This window comes from Capsicum annuum, chromosome 6 (genome assembly GCF_002878395.1).
Source record: "Capsicum annuum cultivar UCD-10X-F1 chromosome 6, UCD10Xv1.1, whole genome shotgun sequence".
Classification (NCBI taxonomy): Eukaryota; Viridiplantae; Streptophyta; class Magnoliopsida; order Solanales; family Solanaceae; genus Capsicum; species Capsicum annuum.
In genome coordinates this window covers 12614976-12638630 of record NC_061116.1, presented here as the reverse complement: position 1 = coordinate 12638630, position 23655 = coordinate 12614976, and the positions used below count along the sequence as shown (strand labels likewise).

General features: G+C 32.9%; 1 protein-coding gene across 1 annotated transcript; it reads left to right on the top strand.

Annotated features, from left to right (window-relative positions):
• The first annotated feature begins 13150 nt into the window (after window positions 1–13150).
• LOC107875124 (putative B3 domain-containing protein REM15) lies at window positions 13151–20866 on the top strand. The gene is made up of 5 exons (XM_047414647.1): window positions 13151–13714; window positions 16005–16183; window positions 16334–16562; window positions 19740–19971; window positions 20600–20866. Exons 1-4 carry the CDS (start codon window positions 13594–13596, stop codon window positions 19781–19783), a joined length of 573 nt encoding a protein of 190 aa, XP_047270603.1. The 5' UTR covers window positions 13151–13593; the 3' UTR covers window positions 19784–19971; window positions 20600–20866.
• Window positions 20867–23655: the final 2789 nt, after the last annotated feature.

Below are 23655 nucleotides of genomic sequence, written 5' to 3'. Positions count from 1 at the left end.
ACATCTGAATCTGAAATACTGTCTGAAAAATCTTGTCTGAAAAGCCTCTAACTGAATCTGTCTGAAAGTGGAGTTGATGGGATAATCCCCGACTAACTCCATCTACTAAAATACTTCTAAGCTGAAATACTGAAATAAAAGCATACCCTCGAAAGATGAGGACTCACTGTTAAATCTGCTACTGCTGGCTGAATCTGACTAAGCATGGTCAGGAACCTGAGTGTCTGAACCTATGATATGAAACATCATAGCACAAGAAATGGTTATGCGATTAGTACGTGGGAATGTACTGGTATGCTAAATAAGGTAAGGCTGAATGCATGGGTTTATATGCATGAACAATAACTAACTGAATGATATGCAAGAGCTGGATTAGCATACATAGAGAATCTGTAACTACTGAACATACTGTACATACTATAACTGAGTATACTGGAACTGAATCTAATAACTGATAAATAAATATACTGATAATCTGAGATCACTGATAATCTGAATTACTAATAACTGAATGACTGTATCTAACATTCCTGATTCTATAAAACTGAACTGAGTTTTATTCTGAAGACTGAGACTGAAACTGAAACTGTGGGAGTTCTTACTTAACCGACATGCCCCTGAGTAAGCTGAGTGGGGTCCAACCTATAACCCTAATTAGAAGGGTGCCAGTACCGTGACACAGGTAAAGATAACTGTTATGGTCAAGCCTATCTGACAGATGACCCTGAACAGGAAGTCAAACCTAATCTGATGGGTAACCCCTGGGAGGTAGTCAAGCCTTAATCTGACGGGTGAATTCTTATTCCTATGTAGGCTACGTAGTTCTGTAGTGTGAGACTGCTACTAATGACTCTACCTGCCTGACGGGAGAAGTCATCACATATACACTCGTTCGGTGCTAGTTCCTACTCCCAACTGAATGACACTGGCTAAGTATACTAAACTGGACTGGGTTGATACTGAGATTACTGAGTTTTCCTAAGTTTTGTAATGGACTGAGAGTACTATTGATTGTAACATAAATGATACTATTCTGTAACTGACACTGGCTCTAATTAAACAGTTAAATTGTCGGGTATTAAATACCCCCAGGACTCGATAGCATGAAAAGTAAAGCAAGGCATCATCTTGAATAACATAACAATGTTTACTTGGTCATAATTCATTCAAAGAGACATTTCGTCAAACAGTTGTAATGCATTAATTTGTACATGAATGGAGAATACATGTTAGCATGCTATAGTGGCATTATTTCATTCTCATAGACAATTTATCAAACACATAAGAAGCATACTTGGTTCATTAAATCATAAACACTTAGGGTTAACGTGGTTACAACAATCAACTTGCAAAGTGAAGGGTTTATCATGAATATCATGTAGTTCAACACATACTAGAATCAATTCTTGGAACTTATAATCTAAATCATGGATTAAAACCCAAACAACATCATGAACATGAATTCAGTCTAATTCAAACATGAAAATCATAAATCTTGTATTTTGAAAAAGAATTCTTGGGCTCCATGGAAGGTAAGGATCCATGGATGAACATCTAACATACCTGGAAATCTAAATTCTTGAAGTTCTTGAAGTCTCTTAGAGGGATTCTTGAGATTGCTTTTGAAACTTGGGGGATAGAGTTTTTTATCTTAGAGGGAGAATGTCTTAAATTAGGGAAAAGTGAGTTAATAATGACCTAAATACCTTTCTAGAGATTAAATCCCACATCTGGGCGGAATAAAATTAGGGGAAAGGACTGTTTTAATCCTGGGCGCAACTTTAATTTTTTATAAAATTTTTCCGATCTGGACCCCTGGCGCGACGCGAAGCTATCGCAATGTGTCACTGGAAAATGACAAATGGAAAATTTCATGGTGGCGCAATGCGGTACAATCATGTTGCCACTTTAGTTGCAAACTGAAAGTGCACCGCGACGCGGTGTAATCGCATTGGTACACTGAAAATTGACATTTGTGAACTGGGTCTATGGTGCGATGCACTAATATCGCAGAGCAACACTAAAAATTGACAATTGCTATTTTGACATACTCCGCGATGCGCTACTAGCCTGAAGGACGATGTTTAACGACTGAAACATAAAATTGCCATAACTTTTTACCTGGTTATCGGATTTAGGCAAATTTTATATCGTTGGAAAGCAACTTGAATTTCCTACGCAATGAAAAGTCAAAATTTTTGAAATTAAACATGTATAAAGGTGCATTCATATTTAAAGAAATTCTTTGACATTTTTGGGATGAATTTAAGCTAGGTAAAAGCACGGGGTGTTACATATCTTGTGGCGAATTTTGATCCACAACTTCTCCAAGTAGCCTTGTGGATGAATTTATTGAGTCAATCTTCCTACTAGGTAAATTTATCCCCTTTAGCACATTATCTTGGGCATCAGATGGGTGATTTTTCTCTTTCTTTACCTTTGGTATGTAACGAAGAACAGGAGTTGCCTTATTTTTCATGGGAGCGATATTTTCTTTATTTGAAGTAGAGAGAGGCTTCCTGGTGGAGACTTTTTCAACAGTCACCATGACCTTCTTGGATGCAAGATTGTCACACTTGGTCTTGGTGACATCATTACCCCTTTTCTCATTCACGACATAGTTCTTCAAGTAGAATTTTGCATCGGCAAAGTGTGATTCAGCTTCAGTAAATGTCTTACTTTAGCTACTATCTTGTTTTCCACTCCACCTTTGAGGTAATTCAAGCATTGATAGTAAGAGGACGAGATAATTTTGTTCCCGTGCACCCAAGGCCTACTAAGCAATATATTATATGAAGTTTTGGCATCGATCACATGCATCAATGCATTTGATTGAAAATCATCCATACGAATCCCTAAATTGATATATCCCATAGCCCTCTGGCCCCCTTAGTTGAAGCCTTGGATCATTATATGGCTCTCGTCCAATTCTTCAGTAGTGATGCCAAGTTCTTTCGTCATACAGATAGGCAGGATATTGACTCTGGATCCCTCATCTATCAAAATTTTATTAATTTTCTTTTCTAGAATTTGACCCACCATATATAAGGGGTGGTTATGTAGGGTATTATTTGTGAATGTGATTTTTGTATCACATACATGTGCCTCTTGGCCAAGAGGTTCAACAAGCGGTTCAGAGGATGAAGGAACTTCTATGGGTATATTTTCACCCTTTGCCCTCTCTTTGGTAGTATTAAAACAAGATGCCTTTAGGTTGACTTGGGCAGTCTTTACACGGAACCAACTAGATAAGAATTCCTCTAAATTCACTGAATGCCGAGGTTTCTAGTGGTGAAGCTCCATTACCCTTGTATTTTTTGGAAGCTCGATGAGCCTCTGTTTTATTGATTTCCTTACCATCTTCCTCCTAGTTGGTTGCTCGACCAACTCCTTTCATGGACTCATCTTCTTGCGTCTACCCTTAGTTACTAGAGTCCAATCTTCATCATCGCCTTCGTCAAGTAAAGACCTGTCAGGCTCTAATATTTTCTCATTATGTTCTTCGACACATATTTGGACTGGATCGAACGAGCTAAATATGGTAGAGATTTGATAAGAACTAGCCGTCTCATCGTAAAAAAAGATCTTCTTCTCATTTGCTAGTTGCATGACTTTGTCTTTAAAGAAAAAGCATTTTTCCAGAGGGTGACTCACAAGCTTGTGATATTTACAATAATTAGAGTTATTGGTCCTTCCAGCTTCGTTGGGTCGCTTTATCTATGGGGGTTCAATGAGCTTATGTCCAAGGAGCTCATTGAAAATATCAGCAACATCAGAATCAAGGAAGGGATATTCCTTTTCTTGCATCTTCTTTAAATTTTTCTGACTTGGACGTGCTCCAAAAGTTATCTTCATACTTTGCTTCTTACTCACCTTTGCGGTGACCTTCACAGGAGACACATCAATATTCATGGACTCCTTGTTATTATTTTGGGGACAAACTTGCCCCATGCTTTGGGTTTCTGCTTATCCTTTCCCCTTCGAAGGTCATGGATAGGCGTTGCTCCCTTTCCAGCAGAAGACATGCTCAACTCTATATCATGAGCTCGGGTATCTAACTCTTCAAAGGAATTTGGCTTAATGCCTTGCAAGATGTAGAGAAGCTCCCAATGCATTCCTTGGACACACATCTCTATCAAAGAAGCTTTGCTGAGCCTTATCTTTGTAGTTTAGGCTAGCATTTCTCCATCGATTGATGAAGTTAATGACTGGTTCATCCTTTCTTTGTCATGTATTTGTGAGCTCTACCATGCTTACTGTGCGTCTTGTGCTATAAAAGCGATTCAGGAACTCATGTTCCAATTGCTCCCAACTATCAATGGAGTTAGGCTCAAGGTTCGTATACCAATCAAAGGCGTTTCCCTTTAGGGAACGAACAAATTATTTGACAAGATAGTCATCGTAAGTTCCAGCATTATTACATGTCTCAACAAAGTGTGTGACATATTATTTTGGGTTCCTTTTGCCCTCAAATTGTTAAAATTTGGGGGGGGGGGGGTTGATAGCCGACAGGAATTTTGAGGCTATTAATCCTTGTCGTGTAAGGACTGGCATAAGCAAGGGAAGACTTGGCGACAACATCATACTTGTCTTTGAGGGCCCCTTTAATGAATTCCTTCAATTGGTCAATCGGGATCATTCCCTCAGAAGAAACTTGTACCTCTTTAGTCGGCGGTGTTTGTTTCACTGGATGTTATGTCTCTTGAACCTCTGGAGATTTTCTAGGTACATGGTTAGACTCTTCGTCTATCAGGCGTTCCACCCCATCCACTATCTTATCAATTCGAGCATCTTGATTCTGAACATATTTGCTCAGGTCCTCAATGGCCTTTGCCAGATTTGTAAGCTGCTCCTCCATAGATGAGCCATCAGTCACCATCACTTGCATAATCACTGGAGATGTTGAAGAATAGCACGGATTATCACACAAATTGATCTTTAAAGTGCTCAACTTATGTGGTATAGTCGGAGATGATGAGTTGCTTGAACGACCATCGCTCTTTGCACTAGAGTATTTGGAACTGGAATGCTCAAGTAGAACTAGAGTCTTCTTAAGTGATTCTGCCACATTGCTTCCTTCTTACGAAGCACTTGCATTGTACATCTTTCCTTTTGGGGTTGAAGATTCAAAAATTAGAGTTGGTGCAGACAACAATGGATATGTATGTTTTCCTAGTAAGCCTGCCTTGCTTCTTAGGACAGCTCCTAAGCTTCCAAAAGTAACATCAAGAATGTTTTCTACTTTAGTAGAGAACTTTGAATCAGCAGCCTTGGAAGCAACTGATTGGGAGTTGACCTTCTTGAAAGTCATTTCAGTGTTGTTGAACTTTACAGTTGGAAAAGTTGAGATGAGAGGTAGAGATTGTCCCACTGGACATGCCAGAATTTGTTGGACAGTAAAAATTCATGATCGAAAAATAATAATCGAGATAAGAAAAATATTGTCACAATTAATTTATTGATTTCAGTGTGAGTCTTACAATCTCTATGAATTCTCTGATTCGCCTTTTCAAATATAAATTCAAGGGCTTAAAGCTTGATCTTGAATTTGAACTTGATTTGTTGATTTGAGGGACTTGATCTTGACTTGTGCTTGAATTCAAGGGCTTTTGAGCTTGTTCTTGAATATTGTGGTCTTGATCTTGAATTTTGATGAACTTGATTTGAATGCTTGAGTTTTTTTTAGAGAAATTGCAGTGTTTGATCCATGAGTTTTCTCTTGCTTCTTGTTAGAGTTCTAGGGGGTCCCTTTTCTGAATTATGAGACCCCTATTTATAGTTGTGAAAAAGAAGAGTCATGATGAATATGGACTTCCTTTGACCAATCAGATTTGAGTGACGTGGCGCCTTTTATGGGCTTTGATTTCATTGGGATTGCTGCATCATTTTGACATATGGCATGGTCCTATTGGATCCTTTCCTTGACTTGGCATGCCACGTCATTTGACACGTGACACTTATTTGGGCCTCTAGAATATGACAATATCTTGGGCTTAGTAAAGTGACTCATTATTTGTAGCCCAAATTAATGGACTAGCCCAATAAATATTAACCTTTATTTAAATCCATATATGTTTGGACTTAAATAATCAATCAATTATATTAATCCGTAATATTTATTTAGGACTAATATATTTTAGATTTAATATAATTCAAATTTCATACGAATTTTAATTTAATAAAATTTCCGTTGTTCACAAAGATATTGATGAAAAAAACACAAGTAATTTTTTTTCTTTTTTTAGGGGTTGCTGTTGTTATTATTACTATTAATTGTTACCTTATATAACTAAAAATTTTGGGATAAAGGAAATCTTTTTTGATAAGTTTCCTAGGAATGAATGGAGGTTTTTATTTGGCAGATTAACATTCTTTGTATTTGAATATGTCTTATACAAAAAGGATAATGTGTTTTAATAGAAATTAGATATATCTATATTTTTGAATTTGAATTGATAAGAATATCTCCCATGTTAATGTTTTTTCAAACTCAAAATTTAAGATATAAGATAATTATGATATTTAAAATCCTATCTTTTCTAACAAATTAATATCACATTCAGTTTTGAATTTGAACAATTTTTAATTTTCATGAAAATTCAATTTTATAATGTCTTATATATATAGATCCCTTCTGTGACACATATATCAGTGTCAACTTTCTTCTTTTTTTTTTTTGATAATCATTTTCAAATTTGAATTTTATTTATCTCGAAAGAATTTATTGTTATTCACAGAGGTATTAATTAATCTTTGTTTATCTTAATAATAATTTATTGTATAGATTCAACATAACAATAATAGAAATTTTTAGTCTCATATTAGTAATAATAAAATCATTTTATGTCCCTGCTTATTTTTTTTAGTCTGAATATCACCAAGATAGTAGTATATAAAACTAACAGTAAATAAATAATTACACCACTGATCTTGTCCAAGATTTTCAAAAAGACACCTAAACTTTAACATCGACTTATTATCCCACGATTCTTCTTTATTTCGTTGCAAACACACTATTTTTTGCTAAATCTCAGTCAAAAAAAGTGAGTGAAGACACGCACCAATCAGGTGCTGCCATGTGTTAACTACGTTTAATTTTATATTTTTTTAAATAAAATTTTCCTTTTTATTTAATTTAATACCCCACCAACCCCCTCTTCCCCCACCCCATCCAGCACCTCCCCCCGCATCAGCAGCTCCCCTCAACCCCCAGCCACATTCAGCAACCCCACCCCCTATCCAACATCCCCACCCCCATCAGCATCTCCCCCCTATCCCCCCAACCCCCTTCCACACTCCGTCAGCATGCATTTTCGTTCTTTTTTTTTTTGTTCAAATCACTTCAAAAAATAGTTTTATGATTGAATTGAAAGTTTTATGATTGAATTGAGTTTTAAATATAGTTAAATGATATGATTTAACTGAAAGTGGAGTTTTAATGATATGATTTAAAAAAAAAAGCTTTAATGAAGGAGCTTTAATGGTGACATTGTGTTGAAGAGCTTTAATGGTGTTGAAGAAAAATGGTGGATAGTTAAATGATATGATTTAATTGTAAAATGAAGCTTTAATGAATGATTTATTTTTTAAAAAAAAACTTCAATGAAAGCTTTAATGGTGAATTGAGTTAAAGAAGAAAGAGTGGGTGGGTTGGAGGCGGAGAGGTGTGGGGGGGAGGGGGGTAATTTTATAAAATAAATAAATATTATTTAAAAAAAAGATTATAAATTATAGATCAATTATTTTACATGTGACAACTTTTGATTGGTCAAAAAAGTCAAATTCGAGTCCTTTCACGCGTCTGTGGCGCGTGTATACACGCAGAGGGTCAAAATGGTGTGTTTGCAATGGATTAAGTAAGAATCGTGGGGTAATAGGTCGAATTCAAAGTTTAGGTGTCTTTTTGAAAATCTCAGCCAACATCAGTGGGGTAATTATGTATTTACTCTAAAACTAAAGGCATATCTTTTTGAATTCTATTTTAACATCTCCTTTTTGTCATAGATAATTTCTACAGTCGATAAGAAGATTATAGGTCATGATGTTCATCAATTTTGTTTGAGCAACTATCAAGGTATGTTGTTTATGCTTAATTTAATTTTTTAATTATTTTATACTGTTATTTATTGTTCCAAATATATCTACCATGGATAAAAGGATTTCAGGTAATGCTTATCAGATTCTTTGAATAACTACCAATGTATTTTTTATGGTTAATAAATTTTTTATTATTTTATTATTATTTAATTAACATATTTATCTTTTGAAATAAATATACCTATCATGGATAAATTATTTTATAGATAATGCCCATCAATTTCTTTGAATAACTATCAAGGTGCATTGTTCATGCGTAATTCTTTTTTTTTTTAGTTATTTTTTTTTTTTTTGTTATGCTATCATAGAAAAAGGATTAATGATTCTAATTATGTTTGTAGGAACATATGAAGACGATGTTATATCTTCCTTTGTTTTCCCTAACTTTCAAATTTACATTAATTTAGAATAATGAGTGTTATCTTCTTCTTTTTTCTTGCTTAAAGTATAATGAGTGTTATCAACATTTTATCTACGTGCTCACTCCAATATGTTGAGTTTCCTAGCGAATTATATGAATTGAAGTGTGAACATGGTGAAGAAACAAGATTTTATAACTTATTTGAAAAGGTTAAATATAAAAATAAAAAATGATGGATTGATAATCTTCATTCATCTCTTTGGTTTTCTTTAGTTTATTCAAATGGGAATTAATCTAATCGGTTGCAAAATATTTCTTGACTCAAACTAACAAGTATATAAATTACAAGATGGATATATAGGGTTGCATTTTCAAAAATTTGTATTCTTTGTTTTGGATAATATAAACTAAATTAATAAATAAAAAAATAAGGGTAGATCAGATACAATTGAAATGAGTTTCTTTGATCATCTTATTTCTAGATTACAATTATAGTAATTTGCTAGACAACTTCAAGCAATTGTGGATTCAGCCTCCAAAATTCATGCTTAAAAGTTGTTAAATGTTTATAACAAAATGACAATGTCCTGAATTCTATTTCTAATTTGGTTGAGATTAAATTTCTTATATAATTAAAATTATATTTGTTGAATTTTAATAATAAAAGTATAATAAGAAAAAACAAAATATAAAAGTATAAAACTTTATATTCATTTACATAATATTAAAAGATGATAATAGAAATGACATAAGTGGGAAAAATAGTATTTAAAGAACACGTGGAAAAGAAATAACAAATTAATGATACATATAAAAAAAAAATTAAAAATATAAAGAAGTATTTTTGTGTAAAAGTATAAATGAATAAGATTTATCTGAACTTGAGATGAGAAAATCTCTTAAATTATTGAAAAAATCATCCTATATGAATAAAATTATGTTGCTAGAATCTTACTAAATAAAATAAAAGTAACAATAATTAAACACTGAAAAATTCAAGAACCATATTTAAAATGTTATTAAATAGTTGGATTTATATAAGTTGATTTGGTGTTAGGTGTATTTCATTAGAAAGTAAGATATAATTAAATATTTATCAACTCAAAATATTTGAATGTTTTTGGATAAATATAATCACAATTGCAATTCATTCGTCAAGTGCTATATTTTATTAATTTTTAATATTTAATAAAAAATATATAAATATAATCAAATTTGTAATTTTACTCAGCAAGTACTATACTTTATTCTTTTATAATACTTTATAAGAAAATATATAATTTAAATTCATAGGTAGGTAATATCAGCAATTAAAACTAAAATTCAATAAATAATATTGAAAATAAAATATAAGTAGTTCAAAAAACTTATTTAAATTATAGGTAAAATATTAACTAAAAATATTATAGTAAACAATTCCGCACAAGATGATAAAACAAATGCATAAACATTGTTACAACTTAATAATTATTGAAGAGTCCTAAATAAACTCTAACTATTTAATAATTATTTTATTATATATTTGAATTTGAAAATAATAATACTTTAAAATAAAAACAAAAGATTTTTATTAGCTTAAACCTAGCAATCATAGTTGAAGAGTCCTAAATAAACTCTAACTATTTAATAATTATTTTATTATATATTTGAATTTGAAAATAATAATACTTTAAAATAAAAACAAAAGATTTTTATTAGCTTAAACCTAGCAATCATAGTTGAAGAGTCCTAAATAAAATCTAACTATTTAATAATTATTTTATTATATATTTGAATTTGAAAATAATAATACTTTAAAAGAAAAACAAAAGATTTATATTAGCTTAAATATAGCAATCATAGTTAAATAAAATCTAACTATTTAATAATTATTTTATTATATATTTGAATTTAAAATAATAATACTTTAAAAGAAAAACAAAAAAAAATTATCAGCTTAAACCTAGCAATCATACTTGAAGAGTCCTAAATAAACTCTAACTATTTAATAATTATTTTATTATATATTTGAATTTAAAAATAATAATACTTTAAAAGAAAAATAAAAGATTTTTATTTGATTAAACCTAACAATCATAATTGAAGGGTCCTAGATAAACTCTAGCTATTTATAATAATATTACGTTTAGGATGATATATTTAACAAAATAATTATTTAACAAAAGATAATAATAATAATAATAATAATAATAATAATAATAATAATAATAATAATAATAATAATAATAATAATAATAATAATAATAATAATTGTAGTAGTAATAGTAGAAGACACGTAGTAGTAATTTTTTTATTTAGAAAAAAATGTTGCGGTAATAATAATAATAATAATAATAATAATAATAATAATAATAATAATAATAATAATAATAATAGGTTATTGAAGAGAAAATCTTACTATTATTATTATTATTATTATTATTTTGAAAATAACATTTGAATGTGAAAAATAATAGGTTTTTAGATTTAAAAAATAACATATTTTTATTAGCTTAAAACTGGAAAATCATGTGTGGAAAGTAGTAAATACATAAATTTATAATTTTTAAATGCTATAAAATATATTTATATATTAAATATAAAATCATAATTTTAAAAATTATCATTATTATCTCATTAATTTCAAATATTTATCTCAATTCAAATATATAGATAAGATAACTATGTATTACATTTGAAAAAAGGAAGGATAAGGAAGACTAATAAATTAGATAATTATGATAGTATTTAAATTTGAATTTAAATGAAAGTTGAATTCATGAATTCATTTATTGCGTTTTTTCATTCTTCATATTTTAAAAACTGTTTTTGATTTAACTTTTTCTTTCTATATGCAGGAAGAATATGTCATTTTTTATCTTCATCTTCCTCCATTAATGTTCAAGGTACAACACTTTAATCAACCTGTGTTTCCTTAAATTTGTAAAAGTCAAATCTTTTGATATTTTTGAACAATGTATATACATGCATTACATACTTTATTGTGTATTAAATTATCTAAAAATTATAATATGTAGATGTTCATGGTATCATAACAAATAGTATTTTGTATAATAATTATATATCATACTTTTCATCTATTTTTACACTTTAGATTCATGATTTTTGATCATTTTAAGCTACAAAACAAACATGTTTTTAGTTCTACAAAAGAGTACTGTTAATTTTTTTCGATTTGATAAATATTTTGTTACAAAAATACTATTATTTATATATAATATTTCCTGTTTACCAAAAAAATACATTCAAGATTTTGTGTACCATCATTCTTATCTTTTATCACCGAGTTTTTTTTATCGATTTTATGAATGTGTTCATTATGAAGGAATATAATTTTCATGAAAAATATTTTTTAAGAAAATAAATTATTTCTTACTTATATTTTTTGTTCGTGACGCAAATAAAAAATATTTTCCTAAAAGCATATATGTATTCTAATACTAAACAATAAAAATGAATAGTGACAAAGAGATGAATATGATCGGAGTGAATTGAAATATATGAAAATGATGTAAGGGGGTGGGGTATAGGTGGGTGAAGGGTAGGGGGTGGTGAATGTAGGTTTAGTTGGGGTGTGATAGGAAAAAAAATTCCTAAAAAATATAAATTAAAGAGTTTAAAATTCTTTTGGGATTAGAAAAAATTAAAATTTTTTTTTTTGTAAAAATATATTTTTTAGAAAAAGGGGAGGGGGGAGGGGGTTCGTGGTGAGGTGGGTGGTGTTAAAAAATTTTTTTAAAAAAATAAAATAAAAAATAAATGTTGAGAGGAGCCAGGAGGACGAGTTGGGGGTAGGGGGTTGGGTAGAGCAAGAAAAAGAAAACAAAATAAAATTGGGGGAGTGAGGGGGTGGATGATTTTTAGAGTGGTATGAGAGATTTTAATAAAATTTATCTAGAAGATATAAGAATATGTACAAATAAAATATTTAAAAATATTAATGATAAAATCAAACAATGAAAAAATTATGAGCAATTAAACTTTATTTGAAAATTTAAAAAGATATTAAATGATATGTGCTTTGTTTATTGAATTGAGAGTGGTAAAATTTAAATTTTGAAATTAAAGATTTTTTAATTGATACAATTAAGTGTTTTGAAATTAAATTGAAAGATATAATTTTTTTTTTTTTTAAATATAGTTAGCTGTTGAAGTTGAATTGATACATTAAAATAAAAAATAAAAATATGAAATGAACGTAAGGATTGTAATTACATGTCTGGATTTATTAAAAATATAAAGGTAAAAGCCCAACAACAAAATTAATAATTAGTTAACATTAAATAATTTATTATATTTAAAATTGAAGAGGGAGCAGGGTGGAGATGGTTAGAGTTAGATTTATCTTTTTTTTTTAAATTATTTTTTTATTGATAAATAATATGATATTTAAATTTTTTGAAGCTAATATGATTTAGCATGCTGGAACGAGATATGTCAATATAAAATAATTAAAAATATTATTTTAATATTATTCATGCTTCGCACGAGTATATATATACTAATTAAGGTGTATACAATGAACCCTTGTGGTATAAACCTTCTCCGAACTCCGTACATAAGGAGAACTTAGTGCACCAAATTGCCTTTTATTTTTCAAAAGTTCCTGGTATAATGGGCGTTACATGTTGCGAATCAGGTTAGTCCGTTAGTGGGCAAATGGCTGATCAAGAAAATACACAAGGTGAAATTTAAATAGTGATTTGTGAAAATTCTTTGAATTTGTTGGGGATTTGTAAGCTTAGTGATGATTTCAATTACAATAGTCTTTATATCTAGTCCACTGCAATGTTTTAAGTTATGTTGTTCAAACTCTTCAAAAATATTATCGGATGCGTGTCTGATATCCAAAAATAATGAAAATGTTGTTGGATAGTAATGCATGTTTTAAGAATCCAACAGTAGTGTGACGGCATATGTTTTCAAGTACTTATAAATGCTATGTTGTAGAAAATCCCTATAGCTTTTTCCAAGCATCTGAAGGGAATTAATCAAGAACATGCAATATTGAGAAGGGCTGGTAAGAAGTGGCGTGTGAAAGTGAACGGACGGCTATTAGGAGAGGGTTGGGCAAAGTTTGTAGAGGAACATGATTTGCAGTTGGGAGTTTATTGATTTTCAGACATGAAGGAGCAATGGAGTTTGAAGTTTCCATCTTTGATTCAAATCAATTTGAGAGAGAATACGAACAGACTCCGGAAGGAGTTAATGAAGCAGGAGAGGAAATGAATCATAACTGCAAGTTCACATCACAAGGTTTGGAATTTGGTCTCTATTTCAGTTTTTTTTTTTTTTTTTTTTTTTTTTTTTTAATTTCGATAGTACATTGGAAAATGTTAAACTACTTAAAAGTCGTGCATAACCTACGTGGCTTGAATCGGCTAGGAAAAAAAAACTTCATTTCCTTGATTGCATCTTCTGTGATTATCAATTTTTTATTTTTTTTTAATTATTTTTTTATTTTTTATGTATTTCATTTGCCAAAAAATCCGCACATTTATTTGCATCCCTCTAGATTTGAATAATATTCACCTTCTTGACTTGGAGAAAGAATTTGCAATCTTTAATAATAGCCTAAGAGGATGAAACTGTATACCTCCTTTAGATGAGCTTGACGGGCTTGAGGTATATACGTCTAATTTTTCCTTAATATTCCTTTTCTGATTGGGTTCATTCAGGACATCCCATTAGTTGGGGAAATCGGTTCGGAAAGAGACATCAATTAAATAATAAAAGAGGGTTACTAGTATTCTCGCTTATCCTTCACATAATTCCTATTTCCTTTTTTATTTACTTATGATGGTGGTGTCCTAGCCCAGCTATCGCCTATAGTCTATCGCGCACCTCAACTATTTCTCTTGTACCTAGTAATTTTGCCCATCAAGACTTTATTGTCTATCGCGCACCTCCACTATTTCTCTTGTACCTAGTAATATTACCCATCAAGGCTTAAGCAAATGGGACAAAATCATGACTAGTGGTTTTTTGCCCTTCACCGGGATTTGAATCTTCATTGGCCGCTAAACTATACCTTTGGTACGTAGACTCGGATAGTGGTATAGACGCTAATACAATCTTTTCGAGATTTCCTGTAGATTTGATTGATATACTACAAGGATTTCATGATTAAAAATATTGTGCTAAGATGCGACTAAGCTGAAATAAAATAACTAATGGAGAGAATTGAAAGCAGAATTTGCTCTTTTCATGAAAAATGTGTTATATTAGGCTGGTCGATTAACCAAATTATGGAAATTACTTGATTTATTGAAACTAATGATAACTTGATATTTGGCTAAAACATGATCATGTTTTACAATTAATTGAGTTTTACACTAGTAGATTAATCAGCCTCATACATTGAAAAGTAGTTTTACTATGCTGTACATAGTAGGAAAGATTGCCTTCGACGCAAGTTCAATCATGTTGAACTATTCTTACGTCATCTTTTCCGTGTCTTTTATATGAACTTTTTTGTTACTAGCAAAAACAACAGAAAACCCAAAGCTCGACATCAAGTCACCACATGAGGTTTTCCCCAAAGTAGAAGCTGAAGAGAACATGCCTCTCGGTCGCCCTCATTTCATTTATACTAACTCACCTTATTGCCTTTCAAGTGATCATGTGGTAAGTTCAAAACTAATTATTTGTTACACTAAAAAAAAGGGGGGAAAAAGACGAACTCATTTTGTTAATTTGGAAGTATGAACCATAAACATGAACTGTTTTTGTACTATTGGTTTGAAAACCATTTCAGCAACTTCTAGTCCCATTTGCACGGGATAACGGTCTCACGGACAGGAAATGTATGATAACAGTAAGGGATAAGCAAAGGTCTTGGAAATTACACTATATTCGTCTGGCGCACACACCCACATTAGAGGCATACGGCATAAATTCTGTATCGCAAATTGCTTAAAGGAGGGAGATCAGATAATACTTGAGATTGTTGCAAATGGAAAGAATCCTATATTGAGATTTTATGGCAAGTTTCTCATCTGTGACCTTCTCTTAAATTTCTTCCATTTTCCCACTTTTTATCTATTTCTCTTTAAACCATAATATGATGGAAATGTCAGAATTATTTTCATTATACAAGTCGTCTAGTTATTCAAGGTGTGTGTTGCCTTATCTTTGATTATTCAGGGTAAATACACAGTTGCTAGCGAGGTTTTTTTCCCTTCAAATTTTCCAAATCAATCTGCAGCAGTAAATGCTTCTGTAAAGCAATCTCAAGATTTTTAAGTGGAGAAGGGTAGAGAGCCAGACCATTATCCGTCAAGTTTCGAATTGTGAAACACTAGCCCTCTCTGATTTCTTGGTCATACGAAGAAAGAAAATCTCAAGATTGTCTGGCTCGTTACTACTGTCAACAGTGAATTAGCCCTTTAATTCTGTCATCTCTTCTCCCGTCGAACTTTATTTTCTTTACTCTGAATTGTGACGATAACTCTTTTCTACTTCAACTTAATGTTCTGCCTTTGGGTTTTAGATTCATCTTTAGTTCTACTTTAGTTCCGACATTGTTGTTTCAATTAAAAACTAGATTTGAGAGCAAATGCATCAAATGCATCACTTCAGCCCGAAGGAAAGAAGCCTAATTTGGATGCTAAAAGAGTTTCATCCCGAAGGAAAGAAGCAAATGTACTAGCTTCAACATCTGCTAATGCTGACAGTCAATTTGTTACTATTATTAAGCCTTATGCCGTCATCCGAGCTCTTGTTGTAAGTAATTCAAATTAACTTTGATCTTTCTTTTTACTAAAAGTAATTTGATTTAAGCCGTTAATATTTAATATCATCAGTAGTACATTCTGTTTTTTTTTTTGGGTGATAACACGGCATTGATCTACATATTTGGATAAACTTGAGCAGTATCTTCCATCGGCTTTTGCAAGACCAAATGGCTTGATGAGACGTTGTAAAATGATTCTCAGAGATGAGAAACAGAGGTCATGGTCAGTGCAACTAGGACCAGTGGGACCTCGTTTTGGAATTACTAGGGGATGGCGACAGTTTAGAGAAGCAAATGCTGTCCAAGTAGGAGATACTTACAAGTTTGAACTCATCGACAATGGCACAATACCTGTAGCGTATTTTTGTTGTGAGTTTATGTTTACTTCCCTTTCATTCCATTCCATTCCTCCAACTTATACACGTTTCATTTTCTTCTTCTTTGCCACTAAGGCTATTAGAAAATGGTAAATGTTATGGAATAGTGATGGTATCATTCTCTATGATGCTACATAATGTAAGTGCAACGGTTAAATTGTCTGAGTTTGAGCCATGGAAGCAATCACTAATGCTTGTATTAGGGTAGCTGACTACATCACACTCCTTGGGGTGCAGCCCTTTCCCGGACCCTGCTAACACGGGGTGCTTTGTGCACTGGGATGCCCTTTAGTTGTTAACCAGGATTATTTCCTCACGATTTTTCCCCCCTTCATAATTTTTCAATGATCAATCTTCAGTGAGAAATGCTCATGTGAAGCAATCTTTTTTTGTTACTCATCACTACCATTTCCTTCCGTAATTTTTTTTCTCTTTCTTTTATCCCCTTGATATTTATTTTTCGTTTTGAATTATGCCTGACAATTCTGGTTTGCTTCAATAACATCCCTGTTGGTTCAAATCATTTTCCTTTTTCGGCTCTGACATTGCTGTTTCATTCTGCTTTTAACAACCTTATTCCATTAGCACATCTGTTTTGGCAACTAATAGTTCAAATTATTTTAGTTAAGATCTTAACTGATAGTACATGAGAAATTGAAATTGGTAGATTTATTAATTTCTAGACTTAGTAGTAGTTTTACTATACAAAGGTTGCATATAGTAGGACAGACAGCCTTCAAGATAGGTTCTATCATGTTGAATTATTGATATGTTCTTTTGTTTGTGATGTATTCCTTTCAAATTTTTGCGCCTCATCTTTTGATTGATCAGGGTAGATACCTAGTTATACAACAACAACAAACGCAGTGTATTCCCACATAGTGGGGTCTGGGGGGGTAAGATATACCCAGTCCATACTACTACTTCAAGGCTGTTTCCGATAGACCCCCGGCTCAAGACAAGGAATAATAAACAGATACTTAATAGAGCATGGAACAGAATGTCAAGACAAAAATACGCCACCCACAAGGAATAATAAACAAAGAATAGTAAACACATTCGTAATAAAGCATACAACAAAGTGTCCTAGCAAGAATAATATATCTACCAAGTAATGTCCTACCCCAACGACTCAAACTGGCACTAGCCTTCTATCCTAATCCGCGCCCTCCGGATCTTCCTATCTAGGGTCATGTCTTCAGTGAGCTGTAACTGCTCCATGTCCCGCCTGATGACATCTCTCCAGTATTTCTTCGGCCTACCCTTACCCCGCCTGAAACCATTCAAAGCAAGCTTCTCACACCTACGAACCGGGGCATCCATGCCCCTCCTCATCACATGCCCGAGCCATCTCAATCGGACCCTACCCACTTAGTCTCCTGCACAACCATCTCAAGAGGCGAAGGAATGGAGTTGGCATCTTAGTAGATGAAGAGCTTAGAGGGTAGGTAGTGGAGGTTAAGAGGATCAGCGATAGGTTGTAACCATCCACATCCCTAGCCTTAGACCCTACCCACTTAGTCTCCTGCACACACACAATATTGATCCTCCCCTTTTTAAGAATCTTCACTAGCTCTATAGACTTACCTGCAGAGTACCTATATTTCAAGACCTAACCCGCAGCCTATCAACTCTAGCAACCCGTCTTCCTCTATCTCTACCTATATTTCAAGACCTAACCCGCAGCCTATCAACTCTAGCAACCCGTCTTCCTCTACCTCCCCTAACGTCGGGCCTAGCCCCCACTCCCCCACCCGCCCTTCCCTCTCCCCAACCTTAACACAGGCCCCGCTCCAACCCCTTCGGACATGACCCTATCCTACCATCAATGCCCACAGCCACAACTCCCAGAAAAAACACACAACGACAGTAATCAAGCAACAACAGGAAATAGAAGGCACAAGTACAGTATATAATATGTAATAATAAAGAAGAAGTCAAACCCACCAATCATAGCTAAGTCGAGCAATGGAATAAACTGGAAATATACGACTACAGACAATCCCAACAAATTAAGCGCAAGTCAAGATACAGGAGATAATACTAGAAATTATACGAAGAATGAAATAGCAAAGGTTAGAAGTCATCGGGTTACGCTTGTAGACCAAATCCTCTTTTCCTGCGTGGTATGTTGGGTCCCAGCAAACTGATGCCGAAACTGGTCGCCGGGTTAATTGGCCGGAGCTTCGTCGGAGTGCCTCCGGAATCCGAAGTTGTGAGAACCAGATCTAGTCGGAACCAGAAGTACCGTCAGATGGACCTGCCGGATCGGTCGCTTGTGACCGGAGCTGCGCGCTGCCTTTGTCGCCGGAGTCGAGCCGCCGGCCACCTTGACCGCCGGCGAAAGCACGAGTGGTTCGAACGACGGAGGGGGACAGGAAACGGGAGAGAGAAGAGGGTAGAGAGAACTGGGGAGAGAGAAGGGTGGGGGTGGGGGTTATCCTTGCCTGTTACCGGCGTTCCGACGCCGTCACCGGCGTCAGCTGGTCAAGGGGCAGTGGTCGTGGGTTTAGTGAACGTTAGAGAGAGAGCCAAGAACGTTAGAGAGAGAGTCCATAAAAAACTAAATTTTAACTCCAAGATACCTAGTTATAATGTCTCAATATTTTTTCTTTTCTGGAGAAGGGTGGAGGGACGGATCATTATCCACCTAGTTTCAAACCGTGCACCTCGGATCCTTGGAGATTTCTTTTACATTATAAAGAAACACAATCTCAAGAGTGAATTAGCTTTTCCAAAATTCTGTCATCTCTTGCCCACTCGAACTTTATTTTCTTTCTGAATTGTGACAACTCCTCTTTTCTACTAAAACATTTCAACTTACTACTTTAGTGTTAAATTTCTTCTTTGGTTTTGGTTCTGACATTCTTTTTTCAATTTTAAAACAAGATCTGAGAGAAAATGCATCATTTCAGCCCGAAGGGAAAGAAGTCTAAGTCGGACTCTAAAAGAGTTCCGGCACCAAGGAAAGAAGCATATCTACCTGCTTTGCCATTCGCTAATGCTAACCGTCAATTTGTTTCTACTATTAATCCCTATTCCCTCTGCAATCCTTACCTCGTAAATTATTTGGATCAACTTTAGTTAAGCCCTTATTAGCTATGATCTTCCGTGGTAGTTTCTCTTTTCTTGTGATAACACGACATTGATTGGGATAAAACTTGAACAGTATCTGCAATTGGCTTTTGCAAAATCAAATGGCTTGGTGAATAAACGCTGTAAGATGATTCTCAGAGATTTGAAACAGAGATCGTGGCCAATGCTGCTAGTACCTATGGGACATCACGTTGCAATTAGCAGGGGATGGCGACAGTTAAGAGAAGCAAACAATGTCCAAATTGGAGATCCTTATAAGGTTGAACTCGTCAAGAATGGCATCATACCTATAGCAGTTTTCCATTGTGAGTATATGTTTACTTGATTACTTCCCTTTCTTTTCGTACCTTCCTTTAACTTATACATGTTTCAATTTCTTTTTATTTGCCATATGGTAGATCATGTTGTGGACCCATGAACAAATTCATCTATAAATAGTTTGATATTATCATCATACTGCAAGTGCTTAGTGAGATTCTTGAAAATGTTATGCAACTCTATGTTTAAAGGTTTCAACTCTTTGTTATGCATAGAATAGTATGCGTCAAGTTTAGGGGGTCTCGAGGTATACTTATTTCTTGAAAATGTTATGTATCGCTTTAGGAAATTTTCCAAACGAAAGAATCCACCTCAAGATTTTCAATGTCTACGTAGTATGTAGAGAATAAAACGTGTCAAGTTTGTTTTGGGAAGTTTCAAAGTATTCTGCTGTCTTGAAAATATTATTCAACTCAGATTTCAATGACTTAGTATGCACTGAATAAAATATGTCAAGTTTAGGAGGGTCGCAAGGAATTCTCACCTTTAGGAAATTTTCGCAACAAAAAGTATTACCTTATATTTCAATGAATATTTAGTTGTTTTGTACACTTATCAAGTCTGAAAGATTAAAATTTACAACAAAGAGGCTTGATTTGTTTAAATTTTTCTCAGGTAAATATTCTGGCAAAGAAAAATCAGCTGCTGGTGATGTGCAAGGGAAACAAGTACAGAAGAATATAATTTTCTTTCTTTATACAAATAGTTTTTTGGATTTATTATTAACTTTTTCTAGTTAGTATACTTAGATTATACATATTATACATTCGTTGCTCTTTTTGATTTTGCTGGTTTTGTGTTCGGCTTAGGGCTGTTCAAAATCGAACCGTATCCAATAAGCCAACCGCAAAATTAACTTATTGGCTTATTGGTATTGGCTTATTGGATAAATGGTTGGTGAATGGATTAAATTTTTTTGTACTTAATTTTCTTTTTGGATAAACCGTTAACCTGTTAAGAATTATCATATATATTATATTTTTCTACCTAGATATATACAAATTAAAATAAATATTATATTATTATAAAATATAAAATGTAAATCTAATTTAAATTCTAGTTTAATAACCTAAAGCCCATTCCTAATTAACCCTAATAAAAATTAATGAATAAAAGTTATCAGGAATAACTTTTATTGATTATATTGTGCCTTTCAACTTTCAGAGGCAGCTTTGCAAAAAGCAAAATTTTTGTTTGACTGCGTGTGTTTCACTGCTTTGGTTCTACTGTATGCCCATCTTCGTTTCTATAACTCTTCCGAAGTGCAGAACTGCAGAGTGCTAATTGCCATGGCAAACTAACAAGAGTCAGAAACAATATTCGTAAACAATATTAATACTGGTTTAGAAATTAACAAAACCGAAGTTCTGTTAATATTGTTTTTCTCTTGGGAGGTTCCAAAACTGCAAGTTGCAAGTAGTAGAAAATAGAATGGCTTAGTAGTCAGTAGGCACTTCTCTGCAAGTAGTAGACAGTGTACAGTGTAGTTAGTAGGCACTTCTCTGCAAGTAGTAGACAGTGTACAGTGTACTACTATTTTTGCAGTCAAATTGTGGAGGTCCGATACACCAACCGAAAACTGTTCGATAATTAATTATCCGTTACCGAACCAACCGATATCTTATGGGTTGGCTCATGAATTTGTGTATTCTAAAACCGATAATCGATAAGCCAAACCGTTAAGTGTGATGGTCCAACTGATCCGTCCGATAAGCGGCCCTAGTTCGGCTATTTAGGTTAATTTTTCATGTTCTGTCTTGGATTTAGTAAAATAATCTTTAATAGGTTATACCTAAATTTTTCATGTTCTGTCTTGGATTTAGTAAAATAATCTTTAATAGGTTATTTAGGTTAATTTTTCAAGTTCTTTCTTCGATTTAATAAAATATTTTTTAATCCTGTGATATTAAAGAGTTGAAATTAAAGAGTTTAAAAAACGAAAAAGATATTTTCTGAAAAACGAAAGTGGCACAAAGAAATTATTCTCTGTTTTAATTTCATGTGACATCATTTGACATGATATGGTATTTAAGAAAAATAAGAAGAGTTTTTTAAAATTTGTGGTTTAAAATAATTTAATATTTGTGTGCTTGTAAACCATTTCATTAAGTGTAAAAAGAAAATTTTAGAATTAACTTATCTCTAATTATTGTTTAAGTAACATTCTTATTTGAATGAACTAAAAAAAGAGACAACAAGACCCAAAATATCTTGAGACTGCCATAAATTTTGTCATTTAATTTTGAATTAAGGGTAAATTTGGCTCTAAAATATGATAACGAGGGTAAATTTAATTTTAAAATATGACGAAAGATATATTTAGCTATTTTTTTTAGAGAAGAGATAAATTTGTCCCTTTTTCTTTAATTAATGTATTTCTTACCCCACTCATTCCATTTTATGTCTCATCATTTCCTTTTTTGTTCGTTCCAAAAAGAATGTCATCTTTCCTTATTTGGTAACTATTTAAAGACACAATTTCACTTTTACCCTTGTTGGTCCTACTTAATTGAAAAAAAGATAGTAGTACATTTTTTGATAAAAGGACAATTTGGTAAACATAACCAAGTCTTCCCTTATTTCTTAAATTCCGTGTCTGGTCAAATGACGACATATAAAATAGGACGGAGGGAGTATTAATTTTTAAATTTTCATCTATTTATGTGCCTCTTAATTCTAGAATAATTATTGCTACTCCTTTTGTCCCATATTAGTTGGTTATCTTACTAAAAATAATTCTAATATTAGTTGGTCACTCTACTAAATCAAGAAAATATTAATTAAATTGTCATGACCCAAATATGAGGATCATGATGACACTTGTCGCGGCATACCTTAACAAGTAAGCCTATCACCCAAACTGATACGAAAAGAGGAAAAGACAGAAATATCCCAAGGTAAGGCTTCTAGAACAAAGCCGAACCATATAAATAATCATAACAATGTGGAAAGAACTTATTCAAAATACCAATCATGCCCAAAACTACGTGTCAATAGTATAAGAACTACTAATACAATCCAAGAGTCAAATACATCAAAAAAATAACCACAAAGGAATAATAACTGTCTCCGAATACTAATAAAGATATAACTACTATAGAAAGATAGAGGTGAACTTCGGACGCATGAATATCCAACCACTACCTTGGAAGTTCTAACAATCGCCCAAGTCAATCAAGCTGAGGCGCACTCGAGCTAGGACCTGTATCGAAAAGGCGCAGTAGGCATGAGTACGGTCCACTTGTACTCAGTAGGTATCATAGGCCGACCAAGAAAAGTAGTAAATAAAGTATAAAAAAATATACATTAAAGACACGTTAGCTGCAATCAGAAAATATCCCACAACGGTAGCCCACACCGCTTGCACTAACAGTTCTAATATATCTCAATATATTACAACAACACATCAAGATAGAATACAAGTATACATTATGTCACATATAATAGAACATGAGAGAACATGTAGATACAAGATCATTAAATACAAGTAAAGAAAGGTAAGACAAATACATAGATGACAAGTCAATAAGGCAATACAACACAACATAGACACAATAAAGTAAGTGCAATGTATATGATAATTATGATGATGATGTTGATGATGATGATAATGATGATGATGCATGAGGTAGTCGCACAACCTCTAAGATCGTCGCACAATCCCCGTATAC

Bases quoted from the DNA above. Each gene is read 5' to 3' on its own strand.
- LOC107875124 (XM_047414647.1), top strand. From the start codon at position 13,594: ATGGAGTTTGAAGTTTCCATCTTTGATTCAAATCAATTTGAGAGAGAA. The intron at 16,184-16,333 runs GTAAGTAATTCA...AAACTTGAGCAG, and splicing joins CCGTCATCCGAGCTCTTGTT to TATCTTCCATCGGCTTTTGC. The intron at 16,563-19,739 runs GTGAGTTTATGT...AAACTTGAACAG, and splicing joins ACCTGTAGCGTATTTTTGTT to TATCTGCAATTGGCTTTTGC.